Source organism: Beta vulgaris, chromosome 3 (assembly GCF_026745355.1).
Source record: "Beta vulgaris subsp. vulgaris cultivar EL10 chromosome 3, EL10.2, whole genome shotgun sequence".
In the NCBI taxonomy this organism is placed as follows: domain Eukaryota; kingdom Viridiplantae; phylum Streptophyta; class Magnoliopsida; order Caryophyllales; family Amaranthaceae; genus Beta; species Beta vulgaris.
In genome coordinates, this window is record NC_079204.1 from 53576187 (window position 1) to 53600028 (window position 23842).

At 36.4% G+C, this 23842-nt stretch overlaps 2 protein-coding genes across 3 annotated transcripts; both read left to right on the plus strand.

Moving 5' to 3' along the window:
* The first annotated feature begins 1066 nt into the window (after positions 1–1066).
* On the plus strand, positions 1067–3612 carry LOC104889503 (uncharacterized). Its single transcript, XM_010674740.3, has 3 exons — positions 1067–1613; positions 2470–2699; positions 3123–3612. Exons 1-3 carry the CDS (start codon positions 1232–1234, stop codon positions 3399–3401), a joined length of 891 nt encoding a protein of 296 aa, XP_010673042.1. The 5' UTR covers positions 1067–1231; the 3' UTR covers positions 3402–3612.
* Positions 3613–3740: 128 nt separating this feature from the next.
* On the plus strand, positions 3741–15787 carry LOC104889505 (probable auxin efflux carrier component 1d). Of its 2 annotated transcripts, XM_010674742.4 has the most exons (6): positions 3741–6374; positions 7232–7508; positions 7975–8060; positions 9290–9447; positions 14375–14451; positions 15219–15787. In XM_010674742.4, exons 1-6 carry the CDS (start codon positions 5279–5281, stop codon positions 15289–15291), a joined length of 1767 nt encoding a protein of 588 aa, XP_010673044.2. In that variant the 5' UTR covers positions 3741–5278; the 3' UTR covers positions 15292–15787. The 2 variants fall into 2 exon arrangements, with proteins under 2 accessions (XP_010673044.2, XP_048495917.1); XM_048639960.2 differs by lacking the exon at positions 15219–15787 and having other exon boundaries at positions 14375–14682.
* Positions 15788–23842: the final 8055 nt, after the last annotated feature.

Genomic DNA, 23842 nt, shown 5'->3' on the forward strand with positions numbered 1-23842 from the left:
TAATAGTTGAATTAGTTCTTATCACGGAGTCTCGGATAATCCGTTGTAGATTATTTAATGACGTGTATTTAAAGTCTTCAAAATTTTTTGAAATATATGTTTTTAAATGATTTTTTCCCCACAAAGACCAACATGAACATCGTATTGTAGTTGGTTAGTGCATTAGCATATCAAATGAGAGGTCATGTGTTCGTTTCTTGAAACACACATTTTTATGATTTCAGCATGACATTTTTTTTTGGCTCTGCGAGAAAGGCTTTGGTAAGAAGAAACCGTCTCCAAACTAGCACTTCTCATAGGTAGAGATGACAATGGGTAATGGACCCTACCCGGATCCGTGGATCCAGATCCATTTTTGACGGATCTGGATCCTCAAATTTTGGACCCTATGGATTCGGGTAGGATCTGGATCCTCCTTGGAAAAAAATGGATCTGGACCGGGTCCTAAATTATTACCCAGATCCAGATCCGTTTACCCGTTTTCATATTATTATTATTATTTAATATTATATTATCATAATATTATAACATTAATTGTAACATGTAAAACGAATTTTCACTTGAATTTCGGATTATTGTTCTAATTAATGTGTGATTTTTGTGCGAATTTACTGGATAATTAAGTTCGAAAATTGGGTTGATAACTAATCTACAGTTTGATTAATTGAATAGTTGTAAGCATTTGCAATGGTTATTTTTCAAATATTAAATATATTTTTTGGTTGATATTAGATGACTTTATTGTTTAAAATATTTAATTATTCTGAAAATTAGGGTAGTTTAAAGATAATAGGCAAGGATCCGTTTTGGATCCGTTTAGGACCCGGATCCGTAGGATCCATACGGATCTGGATTTGGATCCTCATTCTTATTACCCTGTGGATCCGGGTAGGATCTGGATCCTTGTCCAAAAAAGGATATGGATTTGGATCCTAGAGGACCCTGTGACTATATTTTGTTTAACATATAAATCAATAAATGTTGTCAAATAAGAGAACATGAATAGTGCAATTTGTGAAACGTTGCAACTAAAAGAGAACGGAGGTAGTATATAATTACGCGGTTATGCAATTACTCCATGAGTGTTAGACGTTAGTTATTAGTAGTACCAGCTTAAACACAATTCACAACAATTTAGTGAATTCACCAAACAACCACTCCTCTCTCCATTCTCCAAAACCCAATTTCAGAAACCAGTCAAAAACAAAACAAAACAAAACAAAACAAAAAAATGGGCGAAAATGAAAATGATGAAACCCAAAATTCAAGCTCTCAACAATGGCGGAAAATTCCAGAATTAGAAGGCAAAGTAGTGATGGTAACAGGAGCATCAGCTGGTTTAGGCAAAGATTTCTGCCTTGATCTTGCCAAATCAGGTTGCAAAATCATCGCCGCTGCTCGTCGTATTGATCGCCTCAAATCTCTTTGCGATCACATCAATTCTCTCTCCTCCTCCTCATCATCTTCTTCTTCGTCTGGTAATGGTGGCGTGAGAGCAGTAGCAGTTGAATTGGATGTTTCAGCTGATGGAAAAACGATTGATGCGTCTGTTAATAAAGCTTGGAATGCATTTGGTTGTATTCATGCTCTTGTTAATAACGCTGGTATTCGCGGTAATTTTCTCTCTCCTAAATTTGTTCATCTTTATAATTGTTATGCAACTTTAAAGTGTGTGTGAGGAATTGATCATCTTATTCTTGATACTTGCTTCCATGGAATTGTTGCTGTATAGTGTGTATGCTATGAATTAACCATGGTTTTTCTTGTTTCGTAAACGTTTCAATTGATGAAGCTCCATTCTGTGTGCTAAACTGCTAATGAAGCCTAGAACTGGATGGATGGATATGTTATATTATTTTGGTTGTATAGAGAGTAGACTATAGAGAGCCGGTAGTGATGTAGACGGGATTTGATCATGTTAACGAATTAATGAAAGAACACTCCCTAGGATCACGTTCTTTTAGTCCAACCTCCAGCCAGTATTTTGGTTAGTTTAGGCATATGAATGGGTAATTTAAGATTTTCCTAGATGAAATAGGAGGATAGTTAACATCCATAATAGAACTTTTTAGTCCAGTCATGAGGATCAATCATCAATTAGGAGTTTCCTGTTATGAATTATAGGCGTATTAGTTTATGAGATGTCCATATAATTTTTTACAAATGGCAACTATATGAATCAAGTCCTAAACTTTGCACATTGTTACCTAAAAAGTCACCCATTTGAGGTACCATATAAGAAAACATCCCTTAATCTTCAGTTAACTGGTTTTCAGGATATAAGTGTTCCCTTAATCTTAAGAAATCACCCATTTGGTCTTTGCCAGTTAATGAGTGTTCCCTTAATCTTCAAGATATAAGTGTAGATGGTAATCCCTTGATCTTTAAGAAATCACCCATTTGGTCATTCTTTTCTTAAGAGGAGGTACATGAGTGCATGGATGATAATCAATTCTTTTCTAAATGCAGGTAATGTGAAATCTGCATTAGACATAACTGAGGAGGAATGGGATAATACTTTCAAAACTAATTTAACGGGAGCATGGTTGGTTTCAAAGTCTGTATGCATACGCATGCGTGATGCGAAGATTGGAGGATCAATTGTTAACATATCTTCAATCGCTGGTCTGAACAGAGGCCAGCTTCCTGGCTCTGCAGCTTATTCTGCATCAAAGGCTGGCCTAAATACATTGACCAAGGTATTGCTACTTGACATGAGCCACTTTATGTAATTGCCATATCTTTCATGATAGTATCCTTTCAACTACTCATATACAATCATATTTTGGACTTATAAGTGGGGTTCATTGTTTTTGATGGAGGATGTAGTTTTAACAGTCATGAATTCAATGTGTTGGTTGGGGATACACAAATTAGCGATGTAGTATAGATCTGTGCTAGGATACTCATAAAGTAATTCTGATCTGATTATTTCTTTTGAAAAATCAATCATACATTAGCAACGAGGGTTTAGAGAAAGGGTAAACACAATGAAATGTCACATGAAGCAGACATAGGCCACTAAGGCCAGGAATTGTAGAAACTTACACTTGTTTACGACAAAAGTATGGTGTGTTACTCCCTTGCAAGGTTTGTTTTCTTATAACTGTCTGATGGTGCAGATGATGGCCCTGGAATTGGGTGTATATAAGATTCGAATTAATTCTATATCACCTGGACTATTCAAGTCAGAGATCACTGAGAATCTTATGGAAAAGGACTGGCTCAACAAGGTGGCCGTGAAAACTGTTCCTCTGCAAACATTTGGCACATCTGATCCAGCGTTAACATCTCTTGTCCGGTACTTGATACTTGACGCCTCAGAGTATGTAACAGGAAATATTTTCATTGTCGATGCTGGTGCCACTTTACCTGGTGTCCCAATTTTCTCTTCTCTTTAGGTATGCTGTGTGTGGTATATTGTTATGTACTAGTAATTGAGGATTTGTGCAATATATTTGTAACTAGGCTGACAAATATAGGGTAGAAACCTGTATTGATGTCGATTTGTAGAGTTGCTCAATCCAAAAGATTCATTTTGGAAATGAGAAATGAAATTACATTCAATATATGTTACTCTTGATATAAAAATTTAATGATTATGCCATTGAAGCAATTCGACTAATGAAATAATAATGATTATAGTGAAGATTAGTTATGATCCTAAACTAAGTTGATGCTGATATGCCATCTCGTTTCAAGTCTTTCATTGCCATGATTGCTAAATGCCCCTAGTTACTAAATGCAACACCTCGAAATACCTAAAATAACCCTACACCCAATTCCCCCCTCTCATTTCCTTCCAATATGCAGTTCAATTTGCTTTCATGTTTAACTTATTCTTTGCCTTCAATCATTTTAGATTGTCAATTTGTTTGCTGATTTGATCTGTTTGTATAATCTGTTCCTTGCAATTGCGTGCTGTTTAATTCGCATATACCACGTGATGACGCCTAATCAAGTTTTTTGCAAAATTTGTATGACATTGTGACAAATTGGTGGATCGAATGTGTTAGCTGATTTGTCTGCTATGGAAAGAATTGCGATGGGGCTGTTTTGTACAGCGCCATGTTGGAATTGTTTTTGCTATTTCATATAGCTGACCTAGAATAGTTTGTGGTTTTTGTATATAGCTAGCCTCCTTATGTCTAAGAAACGAAAAACCAGGAGACCATAGACGCCCTAAAGGGTCATGCCGTAAAGTTGGAGAGATGGCATCAAGTGGTGATGAAGAGCTAGTGGCATATTCTAGAGTGTGGAGTAAGTTAACAAGGGTAAAGATGCCCTGAACCGTTGCATCTTGTTAGCATTGCATCTTGTTGGTAATTATAAGCTAACGAATAGACACAAGGTTTTTGATCAACTTAGGAGCAAGAAGGACCTTTGTTTAACTGAAAGGCAGGGATTGGAGAGGATAGGGCGCATCTCCATGACCAACAATTGGAATACGAGATCCATTACACAAGGATATTACTAAAAGTGTTTATATAAAAGAAAATCAGAATATACTTGAATTTGTGGCCAAGTGAGAGGTGTCATTACTGTCCATGCTGTAAGTTTATGGAGGAGAATATCAATGCAAGATCGTAGCTTGATATATTGGAGCATAGCCTTGTGTCGATGCTGGCTGTGGGCCAAGAATGCTGGGGAAGCATTAAGAGGAGCTATAGGATATGGGAACGGAGGCATAGGCCACTGCCATGGGTAACTCGGGAATGTGGGGAGGGAATGATAATGGTTTATTTTTCTCCAAAAGACCCGAAGTTGGATTTTTTTTCGGGTATTTGATAATCGGGTATTTCTGACAATGTCTACAATCCATGTATCCAACATCTGAAATTTCTGAATGGGGTATTCGGTGTGAACTGATGGATTGTGGATCACATTTCCAAATAATCAGACCGGATTTTCAAATCGGAAATCTGATGCGATATGGATTATAGATCAGATATCAAAAGAATGAATCAGATATTGAATCTTTGGATTATTTTGTTCACTCTCAACTTGTCACCCACAGTATATCATAAATTTACTCCTATCTGAACTTTGGTTTGCTAGTTCCCATCTCAAATGGGTTATTAATATTCTTCTTCATTAATCACATGAAGAAACCTTTTCTCTGAGGGAAAAAATTACACAAATTGAGCATTTTCGTCTCACAATAAGATTACTCGATTTCTGTTTTTTTGATTTTCTATTCAAAAACTTGTTTTTCACATTTGGGTAACTTTCACAACACCTAAAATACCTCCCCTTCTCTCTATCACTCTCCAGAAACATGATTTCTTTAAAGGATTTGTATAATGTATTAGCACAAGTTGTACCTCTCTATGTAGCAATGATTTTAGCATATGGTTCAGTAAAATGGTGGAAAATATTTACACCTGATCAATGTTCAGGGATCAATAGATTTGTAGCACTTTTTGCAGTTCCACTTCTCTCTTTTCATTTCATCTCAAACAACAATCCTTATACTATGAACTACCGTTTCATTGCAGCAGATACTTTGCAGAAACTTATAGTCTTATTCTTCCTCTTTCTCTGGTCTAAGCTTAGTTCAAAAGGCTCTCTTGAGTGGTCTATCACCTTATTTTCGCTCTGCACGCTTCCGAACACTCTTGTTATGGGCATTCCTTTATTAACAGGAATGTATGGTGATTTTTCAGCAACTTTAATGGTGCAAATTGTGGTGTTACAATGCATTATTTGGTACACTTTAATGCTGTTTTTGTTTGAGTTTGGGGGTGCAAGAGTCCTTATTTCGGAGCAATTTTGTGAATCTGCTGCTTCGATTGCATCGTTTAAGGTTGATTCTGATGTAGTTTCACTTGATGGGAGAGAACCTTTGGAGACTGAAGCTGAAATTGGGCAAGATGGTAAAGTACATGTTACAGTTAAAAAATCAAGAAGTTTAAATTTAGCGGATAATTCTAAATATTCTGATGATGTTAGGTTTTGTTTAAGTGATCCTACACATTCTAATTTGACTAGAGTAGAGATTTATTCTCTTCAATCTTTTACGAGAGGGTCTAAGTTAAGGACTTCAAGTATGGGAAATGTGGGATTTGATGAGGAGAAAAGAAGTGGTGGTGTTGGTGGAGTTCCTTCAATTGGATTAACAAGGTTTAATGGGATGCACGGTGGTAGTCGTGGCAGAAGTGGTGCTGTTGGGGGATACCCAGCCCCGTCAACAGCTGGGAATTTCTCGCGTACGGAGGGACACACAACGGCGATGAAGAAGAGGGAGGTTGGTGGGAAAGAACTTCATGTGTTTGTTAGGAGTTTAAGTGTTCCTGCTATATCTAAAGGTGTGCATGGTTTTAGTGGTAATGTTGATTATGATCATACTTGTGGAGGAAATACTCATCCTAAAGGTTTGTTTTGATTCTTTACTTTTATACTCTTTTTTCCACTAAGAAAGATATACATATGCTTATATTTGGTTGTTTGGACATTCTATAATATGGTACGAAGTCTAAAGTGAGCTTTATGTAAACAAGATCACATTAGTTTCCAACACGTGGAACATAAAAATAAGATTGAGTTTTATTTTAAAACAAAATAAGTAGAGTAGCTACCAAATGCAGGTTTTAGGGCCTGTTCTCCCCAACTTATTTTCAGTTCAGTTCAATTCAGTTTTGTTCTGTTCAGTTCAATTCAGTTCAGTTCAGATCAGATCAGATCAGTTCAGTTCAGATCAGTTCAGTTCAGGTCTTGACAATATTTTTACTCTCACATATCACTATTCATTTCAGTTCAGTTCAATTCAGTTCAGTTCAATTCAGTTCAGTTCAATTCAGTTCAGTTCAGATCAATTCAGATCAGTTCAATTCAGTTCAGATCAGTTCAGTTCAGTCCAGTCCAGCTGTTTTATACCGAAGAGAACAAGCCCTTAGTCAAACTCTTGCTTTCTCTTTTTTATGTGAGACAATTTACAAATGTTTTTTTTTTCTACTTGAGTCGAATTACCCGATCCAAATGTAAACAGTTTTTTATACTAGATAAATGACTTTTACCTTAATCAAATCCACCCATGTTTGTTAACCTGAAGTAATAATAGAAAAAGATACTTTTTTTTATTCAATTTACTTTTTTTAAACAAAAAGGATAAACTAGGTGTTTCATGATATTTAGTAAACTACCATTATAAACTTATGAATTGGTACTATCTATGGGTGCCTTCATCATGATATTATACTATTTTTGGGTTAATCAGATTCTAATAATGTAGATTATTACAAAAATGGAATAGATGAACTCAATCTTGGGAACAAACCTGGTGGAAATGGGCCAGAAGTTGAAGGCCCAATATTGCTAAAAGTCAGTTCAAGTTCGACCACCAAAGCCCAACCCGAAAGTGCTGCTCAATGTGAAGTCAAGCCCACTGCTATGCCCCCTGCTAGAGTGATGATCAAACTCATATTGAAGATGGTGTGGAGGAAACTTATCAGGAACCCTAACACCTACTCTAGTCTTATTGGCCTTGCTTGGTCCTTGATCTCATTCAGGTGTGTTATTGGTGATATTAAATAATCATACTTTATAATTTTTGTAACATTATAACATATAGTAATTGAAGATAGGTCACAGGTTCGAATCTCCCGCTCCTTGCTTCTTTGTACTTTATAATGTCTTCGTGCTTCATATGGATCAAAAAAATATAATAACTGAAGATAGATTATTATTTTTTTTTTTGGGGGGGGGGGGTTTCTATTACAAAAACTATGTTTTATGTACTATTTCAAGTGGCTATTATTTAGACTTCTTATTTAAGCTTGCTTCCAACTTATAAAACATTGTTGATATTAATGATTTTAGGGACCATGAACTAAGGTAAAGGATCCATATAAATGAAAATTTCAAAAAGAAATGGGGGATGCAATAGTGATTTTCTTCCTCGGTGATGCTTTTCACGTAAAATTAGAGATTTTCTCATGATTTTATGAAATTTCTTTATTTGGAGAAATTCTGCAGGTGGCAGGTTAAACTGCCTTCTATAGTGGCAAACTCGATTAAGATCCTATCTGATACTGGACTTGGAATGGCAATGTTTAGTCTTGGTATGCAAATTTGATTTCTTTTACCCACATTCGTTTTTGAAGAGATATATTTAGTCTCTTGACACATGTATTATTCTAACACTAAATCTTGATTACGTATAGGTGGGTACAACAAATCTGTACTTGGTTATATGAATTGAAATTACATAGTAAAATAAATTTTACTCGAAAAAGATAACTCAAATTTTATCTCAAATTGATTTAAAGTCAATAAAATGGCCTATCACCAAAAAGTAGCTTAAATCAACCTTGTATGAACTCATTCTATCTAGGCATACATGCACAAATGTTGATTTCAGAATAAGAAGTAAAAAGTATATTTGACTCAAAATGAAGTGTCAAGTACTTTGCTTAACATTGCAAAAAAAAAAAAAAAAAGGGTACTACTTTGTTTATGTTGTTATCAATAGTGCAATACTGTTTCTTGCTTTTGCTTGATGATAAAGTGTCAAAGGTTGTACCAGTATGGCTGTATTAATGTATGGGTACTTAAACTAAATGAAAAGAATACTTGTAATAATTCTAGACTCCTAATAATACTAGATACTCCTGAATCACAATAAGTTTAACAAATTAGTGCTAATTAGACTCTTACAAGAATACAGGTCAGTATAATACATGTTTAATCTAATTAGATTTAGAATGAATAAGTTGCATAGACACTATATGACCGGTTACATTGTCATTATTTAGTTGGTTCAAATGACTTAGTCTAATTCCAGTTCATTTCAATCTACACTAACGAAACAAAAGTACTATTTCATAAGGAATAACGATAAAACAAACTTAGTTAAATTAGTTTGTCTCTGAGTTTTCGTCATACTCAAAATTATATAGGACCAACAAGTAATAGTATAATCACACACAAAATTTGAGTGTACTAGACCATGATTGATTGATTTGAATTAGTAGGGTGATTTGATTGCACCAAGTTTCTCACTATAAGTTCAGAGTTTGTCTAGGCAACCAACCGTTTGATTCTCTTAGGGGACTCAAACGGGGGCAATTTGGTCATTTTAAGCCTTGGAAATTTCTCGCGCGTGTTGTTTGGTACCAATACTAGGTTAGATTGGTACCATTGTCCGAAAATTTTGATACCAAAGTAAGGTTGCTTGGTACCAATCCTGATAACAATGTGATACCAATACCAGGTTATAATGGTACCATTGTGTAACTTTTTGAGTGTTTGAGTCTTTTTTGGACTCAAACAGTTGGTTACCAACATGTAGGTTTGTTCATGGCATTGCAACCAAGGATAATTGGTGGAGGGAAAGCAATGGCTGCCTATGCGACAGCACTGAGGTTCATCCTAGGCCCCGCTATCATGGCAGCCGCTGCAGCAATTGTTGGGTTGAGAGGAGCTCTCCTACAAATAGCTATTGTACAGGTAAATACTAAATATTATGGCTACAATTTTGTTTGCTAAAAGTCGGATAAAACTAGCTTTAAAATTCATGCAATAACAAGTTTATTACTAGTACTCTAGACTCTAGGTGATAGCTTAGTGGTATTGGCATCACCTTCGATCCTAGAGGTCAAGGAATCGAGTCTCACCCCTTGCAAGGAGGGATTCCTACTTTCCCTCCTTCCTTGCAAGGGACAGACTTCATCTTACCTTTTAAAAAAAAAAAATTCTAGTAATAGTAGTACGTATGTATATTTAATCATATAGTAGTATACTAGTATTATATTTATATAAGAGTAGTAATATTTTTTTTGGTCTTCTCTTCCGAGAACTCTTTAGTAAGAAAAATTTACCTCTGGGCTATCCTTGTCCAGGACCCTCACCCGTAGATCTATAGGCTATAGGAGTAGTAATATAGTTATATGTACTTTCATTATTCTAGGAGTGGTAATATACTAATAAAATCATATTTTCAATGTAACTTATATTTGTTTCATTGTTTGATATCACTTCAATGATATTTTACTTGTTATGTTATTTATTACTATGATTAATTTGCAACAATTAGATATAATCACATGGCATCTGAAGTAAATCTTATTTCAAAACATAATTTGAGCTCTTTTCTATTGTATAAATTTACTGTATTTTGAAAATATATATAGCAAAAATTATACTTTTTCTGTTCTGTTTTAAATGAAACGTTTTTTTTTTTTTCACGCAACCCAATGCGCTTCTTTAATTATTAATATATGTACACACGTAAAAAAATATAAAAATGTTATAATTTGATAGTATGCATCGAGACGAATCTTACAAGATCCCACTTGACTAAGTTTTTCTTTATATAATGGCAATAAATTGGAGTTAAAACTGATCAATGAATAGTGTCATATCACCCAGTGTTTCATTTAAAACAGAAAGGCGGTAGTACTTGTTTTCGTTAATAAGTAGCTTAGGTAGTTTATTGAGAAACAAAAAACTATTTTTATTTTACTTAATATTATAATTTATATCTTTTTCAAGTTTTTTTTTTTTTTTTTGACAGTAAGAAAATTATCATTCATTTAAAAGCCATCCGGCATCTACATTGATTGATAAATGAGATACGAAAGTAGATATGAAGACAACAAGTAATACATCATCTAAATAAGATAACTGAAAATCTATTCGAGACCATGAATTGATGTCTACGCATCTTTAACTGAATCTTCACTGAACGTGTTGTAACTTTTTGAATATCAATACCCTTGTTGTAGATCAGATCTTTCATCTTCCAAATCACATCTTTCCCTGAAACAACCATAAAATAGAGCAAAAACAAAAGAAAGAACAAACTTCTACTAGATGAGAAGACAAAACCTTCATTGAAAAGGAAGATCACCGCCTCAGGGCCACCACAATCAAACACTTTGTCTCACCTTCTCTAATCAGAATAGATGGGAGGGAAATAACCACAACCCATAATCTAACCAGAGTAAAAAGATGAGGGCAAAGAAACTTTGGGGATGAGGAAATAGATCGGACGTAAACACAAAGAAACAAACAAAAGAAAAACACACGGAGGGAGGGGAGACACGCCTTACACCAGCCGTGAGGCTAGGCGGTGGCCTCCCCAAAGGGGTTTTTGAGATAAGTTTTGGGGATTTTTTTTCTTTGGAGGGGAAAGAGGGTTTTTTGTTTTTCCTACCCACAAGATGACATGCTAATGAATGTAAACCTCTCTCTATACATATATATAGATCAATAGCTTGTTAAATATTTTCCATGAAGAGTATGAAACCAGACCCACCTTTTTAGACCTGGGCTTCAAAACTCTGTCAGATGAAGAGAGTGCAGCCCTAGTAAATCGTTTCTCTAGGGAGGAGATTGATGCGGCAGTGGAAGACTGTGATCCCCAAAAAGCGCCAGGGCCCGACGGTTACAACTTCAAATTCATCAAGAACTCCTGGAATATAATAAAACATGACATTTACAGCATGGTTGAAGAATTTTGGGCATCATCTAAGCTACCCGAAGGCTGTAACAGCGCCTTCATTGCTCTTATCCCGAAAATAAAAAATCCACAAGGTTTTAAGGAATTCCGACCGATAAGTATGGTGGGTTGTTTGTACAAGATCATAGCGAAACTCCTAGCAAAACGGCTCCAAGCAGTGATAGATCATCTCATAAGTCCGTGCCAGTCCGCTTTTATTAAAGGAAGACAAATCTTGGATGGGGCACTTATTGCTAGTGAACTACTTGACTCATGCAAAAGATCCAAAAGAGAAGCAGTGGTATTAAAGCTAGACTTCCACAAGGCTTTTGATAGTATTGCCTGGAGTTATTTAGACTGGGTCCTACAACAGATGAATTTCCCCCCCCTTTGGAGAGCTTGGATCAGGGCATGCGTTATGAGCGCTTCAGCATCAATCATCATTAACGGTTCACCCACTCACCCCTTCAAACTTCAAAGGGGTCTTCGACAAGGGGATCCCCTATCCCCTTTCCTTTTCAACATTGCGGTAGAGCCTTTAAACCTGTTGCTTCACAAGGCTATTACCAAACAGTTTTGGGAGGGGGTGGAGATCTCACGGGGAGGAATTAAAATCTCGCACCTACAGTACGCGGATGATATGATTATTTTTTGCCCTAGAGATATGGATGCTCTCTTAAACATAAAAAAGACCCTCATAACTTTCCAACTTGCATCTGGGCTGCAAGTTAACTTCCACAAGAGCAACATATTTGGGGTAAATCTGGAGACATCATGGCTTCATCATGCTGCGGAGGCGCTACAATGCAAAATCGGATATCTCCCCTTCCTTTATCTCGGATTACCAGTAGGGGGCAATTCGTCCCTTTTGAGCACTTGGGATGAGGTGATTAATCGAATGAAAAATAAATTGGCAACATGGAAGGGCAAGATGCTATCGCTTGGGGGCCGAATCACACTAATTAAAGCCTCCCTAGCCAGCCTTCCCCTCTATTACATGTCTCTGTTCCCCGTTCCCAAAGGAGTCATAACAAAGATAGCTGCAATGCAAAGACAATTTTTCTGGAGTGGTGAATCAGGGAAGAAATCGTTTCCATTGGTTGCTTGGAGCATAATTGAGTTGCCAAAAAACTTGGGGGGCCTGGGTGTCGGAAACCTGCTTCACCGAAACATCGCTCTCCTATTCAAATGGTGGTGGAGGTACCTTAGTGAACCAAACGCGTTATGGCGTAAGGTTATTCAGCCAAATATGGGTACTTGCTCACACCACAACATCGACTTCCTAATTCCAAAGAATGGTGGACTTTGGAAAGGCATATGTGCATCTATTATGCAGCACCCCATTGCAAAAAGCCTCGCAAAATCAAATGTGAGGAAGTGGGTTGGGAATGGATCATCAACTCTCTTCTGGATCGACATTTGGGTGGGCCACATAGCCTTAAAGGATCGCTTCCCCCGCCTCTTCCGGATTTGCAGTAACCAACTGGACTCGGTCTCCTCTTTGGGCTTTTGGGACGGAGCCTCTTGGCAGTGGAGCCTAAGCTGGAAGCGGGAACTAAGGGCCAGGGACGCTGAAGAGTTGGGCCAGCTCAACTGCATTCTTGCCCCAGTCACGCTTGACAGTAAGTGTGGTGATAAACTCATTTGGGCCTCTGATAAAAATGGGCTATTTTCAGTAAAGGCCGTCACAAGAATGCTGGATAAATCATCTCCATCAATCCCCTCATCAAATTTCAATAGCATTTGGAAAGGTTTGGTGCCGCACCGAATTGAGATTTTCATTTGGTTCGTGCTATTGGGTAGGCTAAATACTCGCGGAAAATTGGCAAAACTCTCTATCATCCCCACTGACGAGGCGGTGTGTATTTTCTGCAAATCTTGCACCGAAACTGAGGAGCACTTGTTTATCCACTGTACTTTTGCGTGGAATATATGGTGTTGGTGGCTCAATATATGGGATATTCAATGGGTAATGCCCTCATCTATGCAAGACCTCTTCCTTCAGTGGAACTATAGAACATCTAACCCCTTCTTCAAAAAGGTCTGGAAGGCTTCTTTTTATATCATCACATGGTCCATATGGAAGGAACGAAATGCAAGAGTCTTCAATAGTTCGGCATGCTCGCCCAAGCAAATACAAGACTTGGTACTTCTCAGACTATTTTGGTGGATAAAAGGTTGGCAAGAACCTTTCCACTACTCCTATCATGACGTAATTGAAAACCCGAGCTGTCTAAACAACCGTCAAGATGCAAAACAGGGAGCAAAAGCCCTTAAGGCCGGGGGGAGATCATCATGGTGCCCACCATCTCAGCACTCTTTGAAATGGAACATAGATGCTTCTTATGACCCAGCTAGCAATCTTAGCGCCATTGGAGGAGTTTTGCGGAATGAATATGGAAACTTCATGTGCATCTTTTCTTGCCCTATTCCACCCCTAGAGATCAATTCAGCTGAAGTCTACGCGATTTTCCGAGCAGTCAACATTTCTCTCTCCTCCCCTGAAGTTAGTTCCTGTCACATAATATTCGAGTCGGATTCTGCTAACGCGGTTAAATGGTGCAATGACAAGGAGGGAGGGCCATGGAATCTTAACTTCATGCTCAACTCTATAAGATCGGCACTCCACTCACATCTTCATGCCCAGGTGGTACATAAAGGGCGGAGTTCAAACGCAGTAGCAGATGCTTTAGCAAAGCGTGGGCTCAGAAGGGAAAATGATTTCTTGGCTTGGCTGTAATGTTTGTTTCACTGCATGATGCTTCTCAGCTTTGTATCTCATGAGAATGTGGATCGATGTAAGCCCATAAAGGAGCCCTACTTCATTAACAGTAGCCTCCTTCAACAATAATAAAATAAAAATCTGCTTATCAAAAAAAAAAAAAAAAATAGCTTGTTAAATTTAACTTTTTTTTTTGGTAATTTGAATTTCAGGCTGCTCTACCACAAGGAATTGTACCTTTTGTATTCGCCAAAGAGTACAATGTTCATCCTCAAATTCTTAGTACAGCGTACTCGTTCTTTCTTTTCTTCGTATTACACTCAAATTCATATATTAAGATGAAACTTTTTGTCATGTATGATTGTGATGCATTTTAGACATGAGTACTTGACAATTTATATTCACCTAGGCTTCAGAAATTTCCTCAACTAGAAAATTATTATTTTGAACACACCCAGTTTTAGAAGGTCTTGAGATTGATTATCACCCTTAATAAGTTGGGATTCCGTTTACTCCCTCAAGGCCTCAATTTGTCAAGGTTTCTCGTAACCTAGAAAAATAAAAATATTATTGTTGCCTAAAAAACGTATGCACAGAAAATTACAGGAAAGCTTACAAGTTTCTTATACTACCTCCGTATTTTTTTAGTTGCAACATTTGGTTTGTGGCACTATTCATCAACCAACTTTGATGAACTATCTCGCATTATTATATAAGAAAAAACATAGTCAAGTGGGGTCTTGTTAGATTCGTCTCAATGCGACAACTCCAAATATCAAATTTTTATAATTTTTACTTACACCCAATAAGAGATATTAATGTTCAAAGAATCGTCTCGACAAATGTGAAAAAGCAAATGATGCAACTAAAAAAACAGAGATAGTATAATAAAAGAGAAAGCTTACAAGTTATAAGTTTATATAACCAAGTATAAAATGTGGCATATTACTTTTGGGATCACCAAAGTTAGATATGGCTTATTTCTAGCGACAGTAACATTTTAGAAACCTTGATAATGATAATGATGTTGCTAATATGTTCTGATTGTGAATGCAGGGTTATATTTGGAATGTTGATAGCTCTACCAATTACACTGGTTTATTTCATCTTGTTGGGCCTTGTTAAGTGAGGGAGTTAGGCAACTACCATCAGTTAAAGATAGCCACAATATACTGGAAATTATCCAAGAAACAAAGGTATACAAAAATTAGGCTAATCTTCTATCAAGACTAAGCAGAGGGCACGTACGAGGTTCGGGATCGTCTTAAGATCAAGCAATGGTGAGGTGTGGTCCTGTGGGTCGTGGCCGGTGGGTGAGAGAAGTGATGCTGAAGCTCGAGATGTGTTGTGGAGGCTAAGGTGGACGATAGTTATGGAATGCTGAAATTCCCTAAAGAATTATATAGGGTAGACATTGCTATTTTAGATGTTCGAATTAGATGGAACAATTTATGTTAACACCCCCTAGTGTCGCCTGTACGGTACATTAAAGGCTATTTTTCTGGCTCGCCTCTTAGTAGTAAACCACCAAATGAGGAAAAAAAAATTGAGGAATGAAAAAAATATATATATGTATGGACATATGGTATAAGCTAGAGCTGATCATTTTGGTTCGGCCCGGTCTGATTTTGGACAGAATTTTTAGCCCGTGGTCGGGCCCAGTCCGAACTTTTTTTTGCTTTTGGCAAGCCAAAAATGACTTTTTAGTCTATTTTTTGGCCGGCCCGATTTTGATCCGAAAAGCCCGCTCATTTTAGCCCAAAATAGCAAGCTGTGAGCACAAAAGTTTGGCAGTTTGGCTCGAATTTTGACCTAATTTCAATCCGACCCATGATCACCTCTAACATAAGCTATGCTTTAATGGGCTTCCTTAAAATGAAAGGAAAAGAAAGTTTACCCTTTTTTAGGGTATTAAATTCAGAATATAGTTATTTCCAGGAAACATGCATCCATCATCTTTAAGTAATGGACCCAGGTAAAAAAAGAAATGGGTCAACCAATTTAGCCTGGCCCAACACAGAAAGCCTACAATGTGGGCCACTCTATAGGGACAAGGGCCCATCATCATAGGTCAAAATGTCAATATCATAGACTATATTATATCTTGATTTTTCTATAGGATATGGAATTCCCAGTGAAATGGCCGCTATCATTCCGGCATTTGAGGGTTTCAAGAACGCTTTTGTTGGGTGCTTATCTTATTTCTTCTTTCCCTCTCATTCCCATTCCCCAAGTTATATGTTACACAAACTTATTTCTCATCTTTGTTATTTGTTATCTTCCCCCAAATCTAACATATCTTCTTGAGAAAAACAATTATGTTTCCTTAATCCTAATCTCTTGTCCATTTCTCCTCCACATGATTTAATCTTATATCTTGGAATTGACTAAACTTCTAGAGTCAAAACTTTCAATATTTCATGTAATTTTGATGTGTGCTTTCATGGCTTTCTAGACTTGTTACTTGGTTTACAATAATGTCTTGATTGTTTAAGATAAGATGTGTTGGGGTTCATACATATAGATTAATTAAAGTATGTATATCTAAAACGAGTTTTCCTATTGAGAAAACTAATTTTTTGGAAGTGGTAATAGCTTGTGAATGAGGATATTATCGTGTTTGGTACAAAGATGTTAGGGGAAAATTAGAAGTTTGAACTCGTATTACAGGATTTAACTAGTCAATTTTATAATAGTTGATTGCTGATTTGAAACAGCTGATTGCGTCCAAAAAACTCTTTTTGAAAATGTTGCGGGGAATAGCTTTTTGACATCAGAGATTTGAGAATGAGTGGACTAAATTATGTTTATGTCCTAAATTACATTTCATAGATAATAAAAAGTACAATTATAAATTTTGCACATGTCTTTACTGGTCATTTTACACAAAAAAGTAGCAAAAGGCTACCAATATACTTAGCAAACAACTTTATACAAGTAGCTAATATAATCAACTAGTCAAACTAGTTAATACAATTAGCTATCGTGTATCATCTAATATAATTAGCCAACAACTATATTTATCCGCTAATAGTCAAACATGGTATCTTTTTTTTTTTGAGGGAAAAAGTTAGGTCGAGTATATTATTGCAAATCATATTCCGCCAAAGTAAAGATATTGCGGGGAATTGGAGCCATACAAAAAAAAATCAGCATTACCATGATTGTCCATCTTACCACTAAATGAACTACGATGTTCCCGATCCTTCCAATATATGAAAAACAAAAGCTATCGAAAGACTTTGCCAAAGCACTAATATCATCATAAAACAAATATGGAGGTGAAAAACCAACAAGAAGTTGATGATGATGAGCATGAACCACCGCAAGAGCATCACTTTCCAACCACATTTTGTTGTAACCAAACCTTCGAGCAACTTGAAGATCGTATATTGCCGCTTCAGCCTTGGCCATTGTGGATATCTCACTTCCTACCATTCTCTTCGTAGCCATCATCACCACCATTCCTGAGCTATCAAGAAATACAACTTTACGTGTTGTTTGGTCGACATTGTTTAGTATAGGAAGTTAAAATTTCTAGGAATGGGAATTTTTTGGTGTTGTTTGGTTGATAAATTTATGGCAAATAGAATTTTCTAGGAAGTTTCACTTCCCACAAAATAGAGGAAATTACTTACCTAGAAGGACCAGGTAAGTGAAAATTCTCATGGAACTTTCACTTCCCATGAATTACCAAACAACATTTAACAATTCCTAAAAAATATAATTACATGAGAAAATAAATTGTTAAGGAATTTGCACTTCTTACATTCAACCAGACCAGCACCAGTCAAATACGGTACTTGAGGACAATCCATCTTGATTTGGTATGACCTTCTATTAATTGAACGACATTGCTCTAGCAGGAGATAGTTGTAAATGTTTATTGTTTAATAATGATTTCCAAATATTGTTTCGTGTATGCATGTATAAAATAAATCGCAGTGGATCATAGACCACAGCATAATTGCAAAGAGTTTAAATATGCGGATGAAGTTGCGTCGAAGATTACTATACCACTTGATAGTATGTATATATGTTTATATCTACCCTCAAGTTTTATATGTTGAATATCAAAATTGCTAGCCAACTTTAAGTAATGCATTGACACCATTTACCATTGACAGATAAGTTAACCAAATAGTAATGGAACAACCTTTATTATTGCCCCTTCTAAACATAGGAAATTAGGAACAGCAATGGCAACAAAATTTGTGATATCCATCAAAGTTCAATTTGAATAAGAAGAAAAAGAAAAACATTCCTGGAGAAGATCAAGCAACCAAAAACCTAAATGTTTATGATCCGTTACGCATTACTGTAAGTTTTTATTTTTTGGTTTTATGAATATAAAAATCATATGAGATAAGGGAGATAATAAATTTAAAATTAGTCATACTTATACTAAACATGTCAATTTTGAAAACTGACAACTAAAAACTGAAAATTACTTTTTCTAGTTTTCATATTTTGTTTTTGGTTTTCCATAAAACTGAAAGCTGGAAACAGCAAACAATAACGAATGAGCCCTAAGTTTTTTCATTTTGTAATACTTGTAACATATGGAAATGACACGACAATCAAAGAAGTTGAGGTGTATTTATAATAAAGTAATGTTCTCTTTGTGTAATAATTTAACCCTGTTATAACCGATGTGAGAAAGAAACAAATAATTGAATGTAAAAACAATAAAATCAGACAATAGATTTATGTGGTTCACCAATTTGGCTACGTCCACGGGTAAGGAGAGAGAATATTATATTATGTGAGGAAAACTAGATTACAGAGAGAATTAGACTAAATTTATAGTCTAAAACAATTAAGTAAAATAACCTATTTATACTCCCGTTAGAAAACGCTTTTCCGCGTTAACCGGAACATCGCCTGATCGGGCGCATGTCCTAGACCAGATATTGTTACGGGACCGATCGGGCAAACTCGCCTAGTCGTAATTCGTTGATTACACCACGCCTGATGACATCGAGCAACCTCCAAATAACAAGCTAGTGAAATTTTGTCTCGGGCCCGATCGCCCGACCTCGCCCGACCCGATCGAACGGTACTCCAAAACGCAATTTCGACGCATTTCGTCAAACATATTCAAGGCATTAATCTTACAAAGCCAAATAAAAATATTGCAAAACATTTAAAAAAGAAAGAATAGTGCAAGTATTAGAAAATGAGTAATGAAGTATATTTTGATAAATTTTTAGTTAAATATTGAATGCACTGTTTGAGAAATATCTACTGCAAGTAACAAGGCAACAACTGGTGATATGGGTGATGTTGGTTCCCCATATCAAAATGTGCAAGTCTTGTCAAGATGGTTCGATTGCTTACTTTGACATGTCATTTTACATATGCACCAACATTTGATTTCCAAATCCACGAGTTGTTTTTTTAACAATCCATGGTAATGATTGATCTTAATGAACTTTTAAGATTCTCTCGTGTCTTTTGTCTAAATATTGAAAATATTTCATCTTTTTATGCCTCTAATTGTACTGGTTGATGTTGAAGTTTTAGGTATTTTACAAAATACAAACTCCTTTTTTTCCCTTCAAATTTCCAAAGCCATTGCAATATTGCATGGCAATGGTGCACATTGAGCCTTATAAAAGCAGGATTTAGAACTTGGTTTTGGTGGGTTCCACTTCAATGGTGGTCATATGTTGTGATGATGGAGATTGGAGATAGTGGTCGTCAAGTACTCCAGTTGCTTTTGCCAGCCTTAGCCCAACTTTTTTCATAACCTTTTTTTAAAAAAAATTATTTTTATATATTTTTTTTTTCATTTCGATAGTTTATACTATTAAAAAATAAAAAAAATTGAAACTATTAGTCTCAATTATAATCTGATTATTAAGGAAGAGGTGGTATCTCAGTGGAGTAACACCCCGAATTCTAAGGCATTGCCCAGAATTCGACAATATGTTGGACATTTAAAATTGGGTTGTTTAGCTTTTATCCAATCTTTAAGTTAATAAATTATGATTGCAGTACCACAAACTTCTAACTCTTGATCCTCTTTCAAAAATAATATTTCATCTAGATTAACATGTTAAATTGGTTAACTATGCCACATGCCATATTTTCATATGGCCTTCTTAAACTTAACTTAAGCCAATTCGAGTGTTAATTGTATCAAAAATTAATCGATTTAATAGGTTTATTAAGATAAAAGACTATTTTGTAAAGACATCTTTATTGTTAGGATCACTCTAAAATAATCCAAAGTTGGATCTTGTAAAAGTAAACTTTTCAGAAAAGTCTCATTAGATCTAATTTTATAAGGTTTATGCACAATTTTTAACCCGACGAAAGCCAATTTTTTGACGCAAAACATGCCAATTTTTTTTGTGGGTAAAGACCCAATGAACACCTCTATAATATTGCCCTACATCATGTATCTCCCTTTTATCTCTTGATTAGAATTGCTCCATTATAACTTATAAGCACTGAAGACTATGATACTTATACTTTATGTGTATTGCATGAATGGGATAATTAGAATATATACTTGATATTCATGTACACTGCGGGAAGATAAGGTAATACTACTACTATATGATATGAATGCATAAAGTATGGAGAAAATGAAAATCCCGTTAACGAAGCCTCCCCTTTTTAGCTTTTTCTAAAGAGCCATCAGTCTCAACCCGGACAAAAGACGATTTTTAAATATATATGAAGTATGAAGGAGGTTGAGTGCTTGTAACTTGGAAATTTTAACTACTTTATCCGTTCTATAATACTCGTTATATTTTTTTTTTTATTGTGGGAAGTTTCACATTATTTGTTATAATTTCCTTTTGGGCAATAAACTCTTTCTATATCTCTTCTTTCACATCGGTCCCTTTTCTTTTTACTCTCTACATATCTCTTCTCCAAAAATTACCTAAGAGTCTGTGAATTGAGAAGTGTAGCGAGTAATATAAAATAGAGGAAGTAGGATTCTTGACCTTCTTGTACCTATCCCAAAAAAGGAGGGCTCTTTGTATCTTGTGTGAGATACTAAGATAATTTAATTAAGTGAATTTAGTTACTAGATTTGTTGGAGATATAAACACGTAAAATCTATTCGATGAATATATTACGGAGATCAACAAAAATAAATTTGAGAATAAAAATCAACAAATACTATTACCAGTTTGTTTGATTAACAAATAATGCTACAATTTAAGGTAAAATGAATAGAGTCTTTGCAAGGTGACTTAAGTGAGAGATCTAAAATTAGAAGGTTACTTTATTGAGTGCATCTTAAATATAACATATTTTATCATAAGTTATTGTATAGCATGTATAATGGAGTCCGGATCCTCTAGAGTTTTTGTGAAACTCTACGAGGTAGAGTTGTATCTGAGCCATACATTTTTAAATCAAGGACTCATATTGGTGGAAGGAAAAGATTTAGAGGTGGATTTTGATAAGATAAAATAGGGGGAATTTTGGAAAGAAAATATATGAGCCATTGATTTTTCGGTTTTTTCACCAAATACCCCCGAGTTTCCATGAAATTCACCGAGTACCCCTTGCACTTTTGAAAATACACGGGGTACCCCTCAGTTTCTGAATAATACACCTAAATGCCCTTAATGACTAACGGCGGTTAACTCCGTTAACCACCGTTAGTCATTAACTGTTATTTTGTATTTTAAGCCCTAATTAACCCTACCTAATCCCCTAACCCTAATCCCCTAACCCTAATCCCCTAACACTAACCCTAACCCTAATCCCCTAACACTAACACTAACCCTAACCCTCCCACACCCCACCACCCAGTCAGCCCCCCTCCCCTCCCCACCCCAACCCACCCTACCCACCACCTCAGCAAACCGCCCTCCCCACAACCCTCGTCGGTTTTCACACCCTCCCCCAACCTCGTCGGTTTCGCACACTTTCCCCCACCCCTGCCGGTTTTCGCACCCTTCCCCCAACCCTTGTCGGTTTTCGCACATTTCCCCACACCTCGCCGGTTTTTGCACCCTCCCCCCAACCCTCGTCGGTTTTCCGCACACTTTCCCCCCACCCTTGTCGGTTTTCGCACACTTTCCCCCCACCCCTGTCATTTTTCGCGCAATTAGATCAGGAGAGAGAGTCGTGCTTGGTGGCTGGGGTTGCTGCTCTGTGGAGGGTAGCGGGGTGCGTGGGGAAGGACGGCTACGGGGGATAGGGGAGGGGGGAGCTGCTGGGGTTGGGAGTGGGGGAGGGGGGGAGCTGCGAAAACCGGCGAGGGTGGGGGGAGGGGATTGAAATTGAACGGGGGTGGGGATTGGTGGGGTGGGCGGCTGCAAGGGGAGCGGCTGCGAGGGGGTTAGTGAAGGGGTTCGGGGTGGGAGGGGTGGCCGGTGGTTGGGGAGGGGGGGGGTCTGCTGGGGTGTTGGCTAGGGTGGGGTTTGCTAAGGTGGTGGGAGGGTGGTTTAGGGTTAGGGTTTAGAGTTAGGGTTAGGGTTTAGAGTTAGGATTAAGGTTAATTAGGGTTGAAAACAACAAAAAAGGGGTTAATGACTAACGGCAGTTAACGCCGTTAGTCATTAAGGGTATCCCGGTGTATTATGTTGAAACTGAGGGGTACCCCGTGTATTTTCAAAAGTGCGGGGGTACCCGGTGAATTTCATGAAAACTCGGGGGTATTTGGTGAAAAAACCGTTGATTTTTTATTCAATGGTTGATATTGCTCTAGAGGATCCAAACACTGTATAATGATATAGATTCCAATAAGAATGTCATGGGTTATACAAATAATTATAAAAATCTTATGTCATTATGTCTTTTATTTCATGTCATTTGAGTAATTTTACAATGGTAGTTTGTGTGTTGTTACACCATACAGTTACACCCATGTTACTTTAGGAGAATTGTCCAGTGTGTACATAAGTCATGTCAATTAACAAAAGTAAAATTAATTTGCAACAAGATTTGAACCCATGACCTCTTGCTATTATACATGACACAAGCGTCATCTCAACCAACTTTTAATCATGTTTTAAGTGTCCACATTATTGTATTTGTACCTTCTAAATGTTGAGATTGAAAAAAGTGCATATCAAATTCGAAAACACGCTACCAACCGTCCAACCTGAAACAACGTCCGGAACCAAATATTAATCTATCTATACAAATATATTAAAAGGCGTGCGAAAACAAGAAACTGTGCCACGTGGCGCTATCCCTATGGAGTTTTAGTTCATGTAATCCATGTACGATGAAAAAATTAAGAAATTGCAAAGTATAGGGTTTGATCTCAAGACCTCAAGTACATATACCAAAGTTTTAACCACAAGGCTAAGTTGTACTTAGTGTTATTATTATAAAGTATTATATTAATAAATAATTTTTTTTCTTACCCGGGGCATAACCCGGGATTTATAACTAGTTAATTAAGTCAAAAGAAGAGAGGTAGATATAAAAGAAAATATGGATCTATGTGATGGAGAGGAAAAGAAATAAACTAAATTCCATACTTAATGCAAATGTGAAGGTTTATTGTACTAAAAGAGACAATTGTCAAATTTAACAAATCTATAATTTATGACAAAATATAGGAACCTATTTTTTTCCTTATTTCTCAGATATGGATTCATTTATAACAATACTTACCTTCGTTTTTTTAATCGCACCATTTTGTTTTTGACGCTATTTATCAACCAACTTTATAAAACTATCTCGTATAATTATAT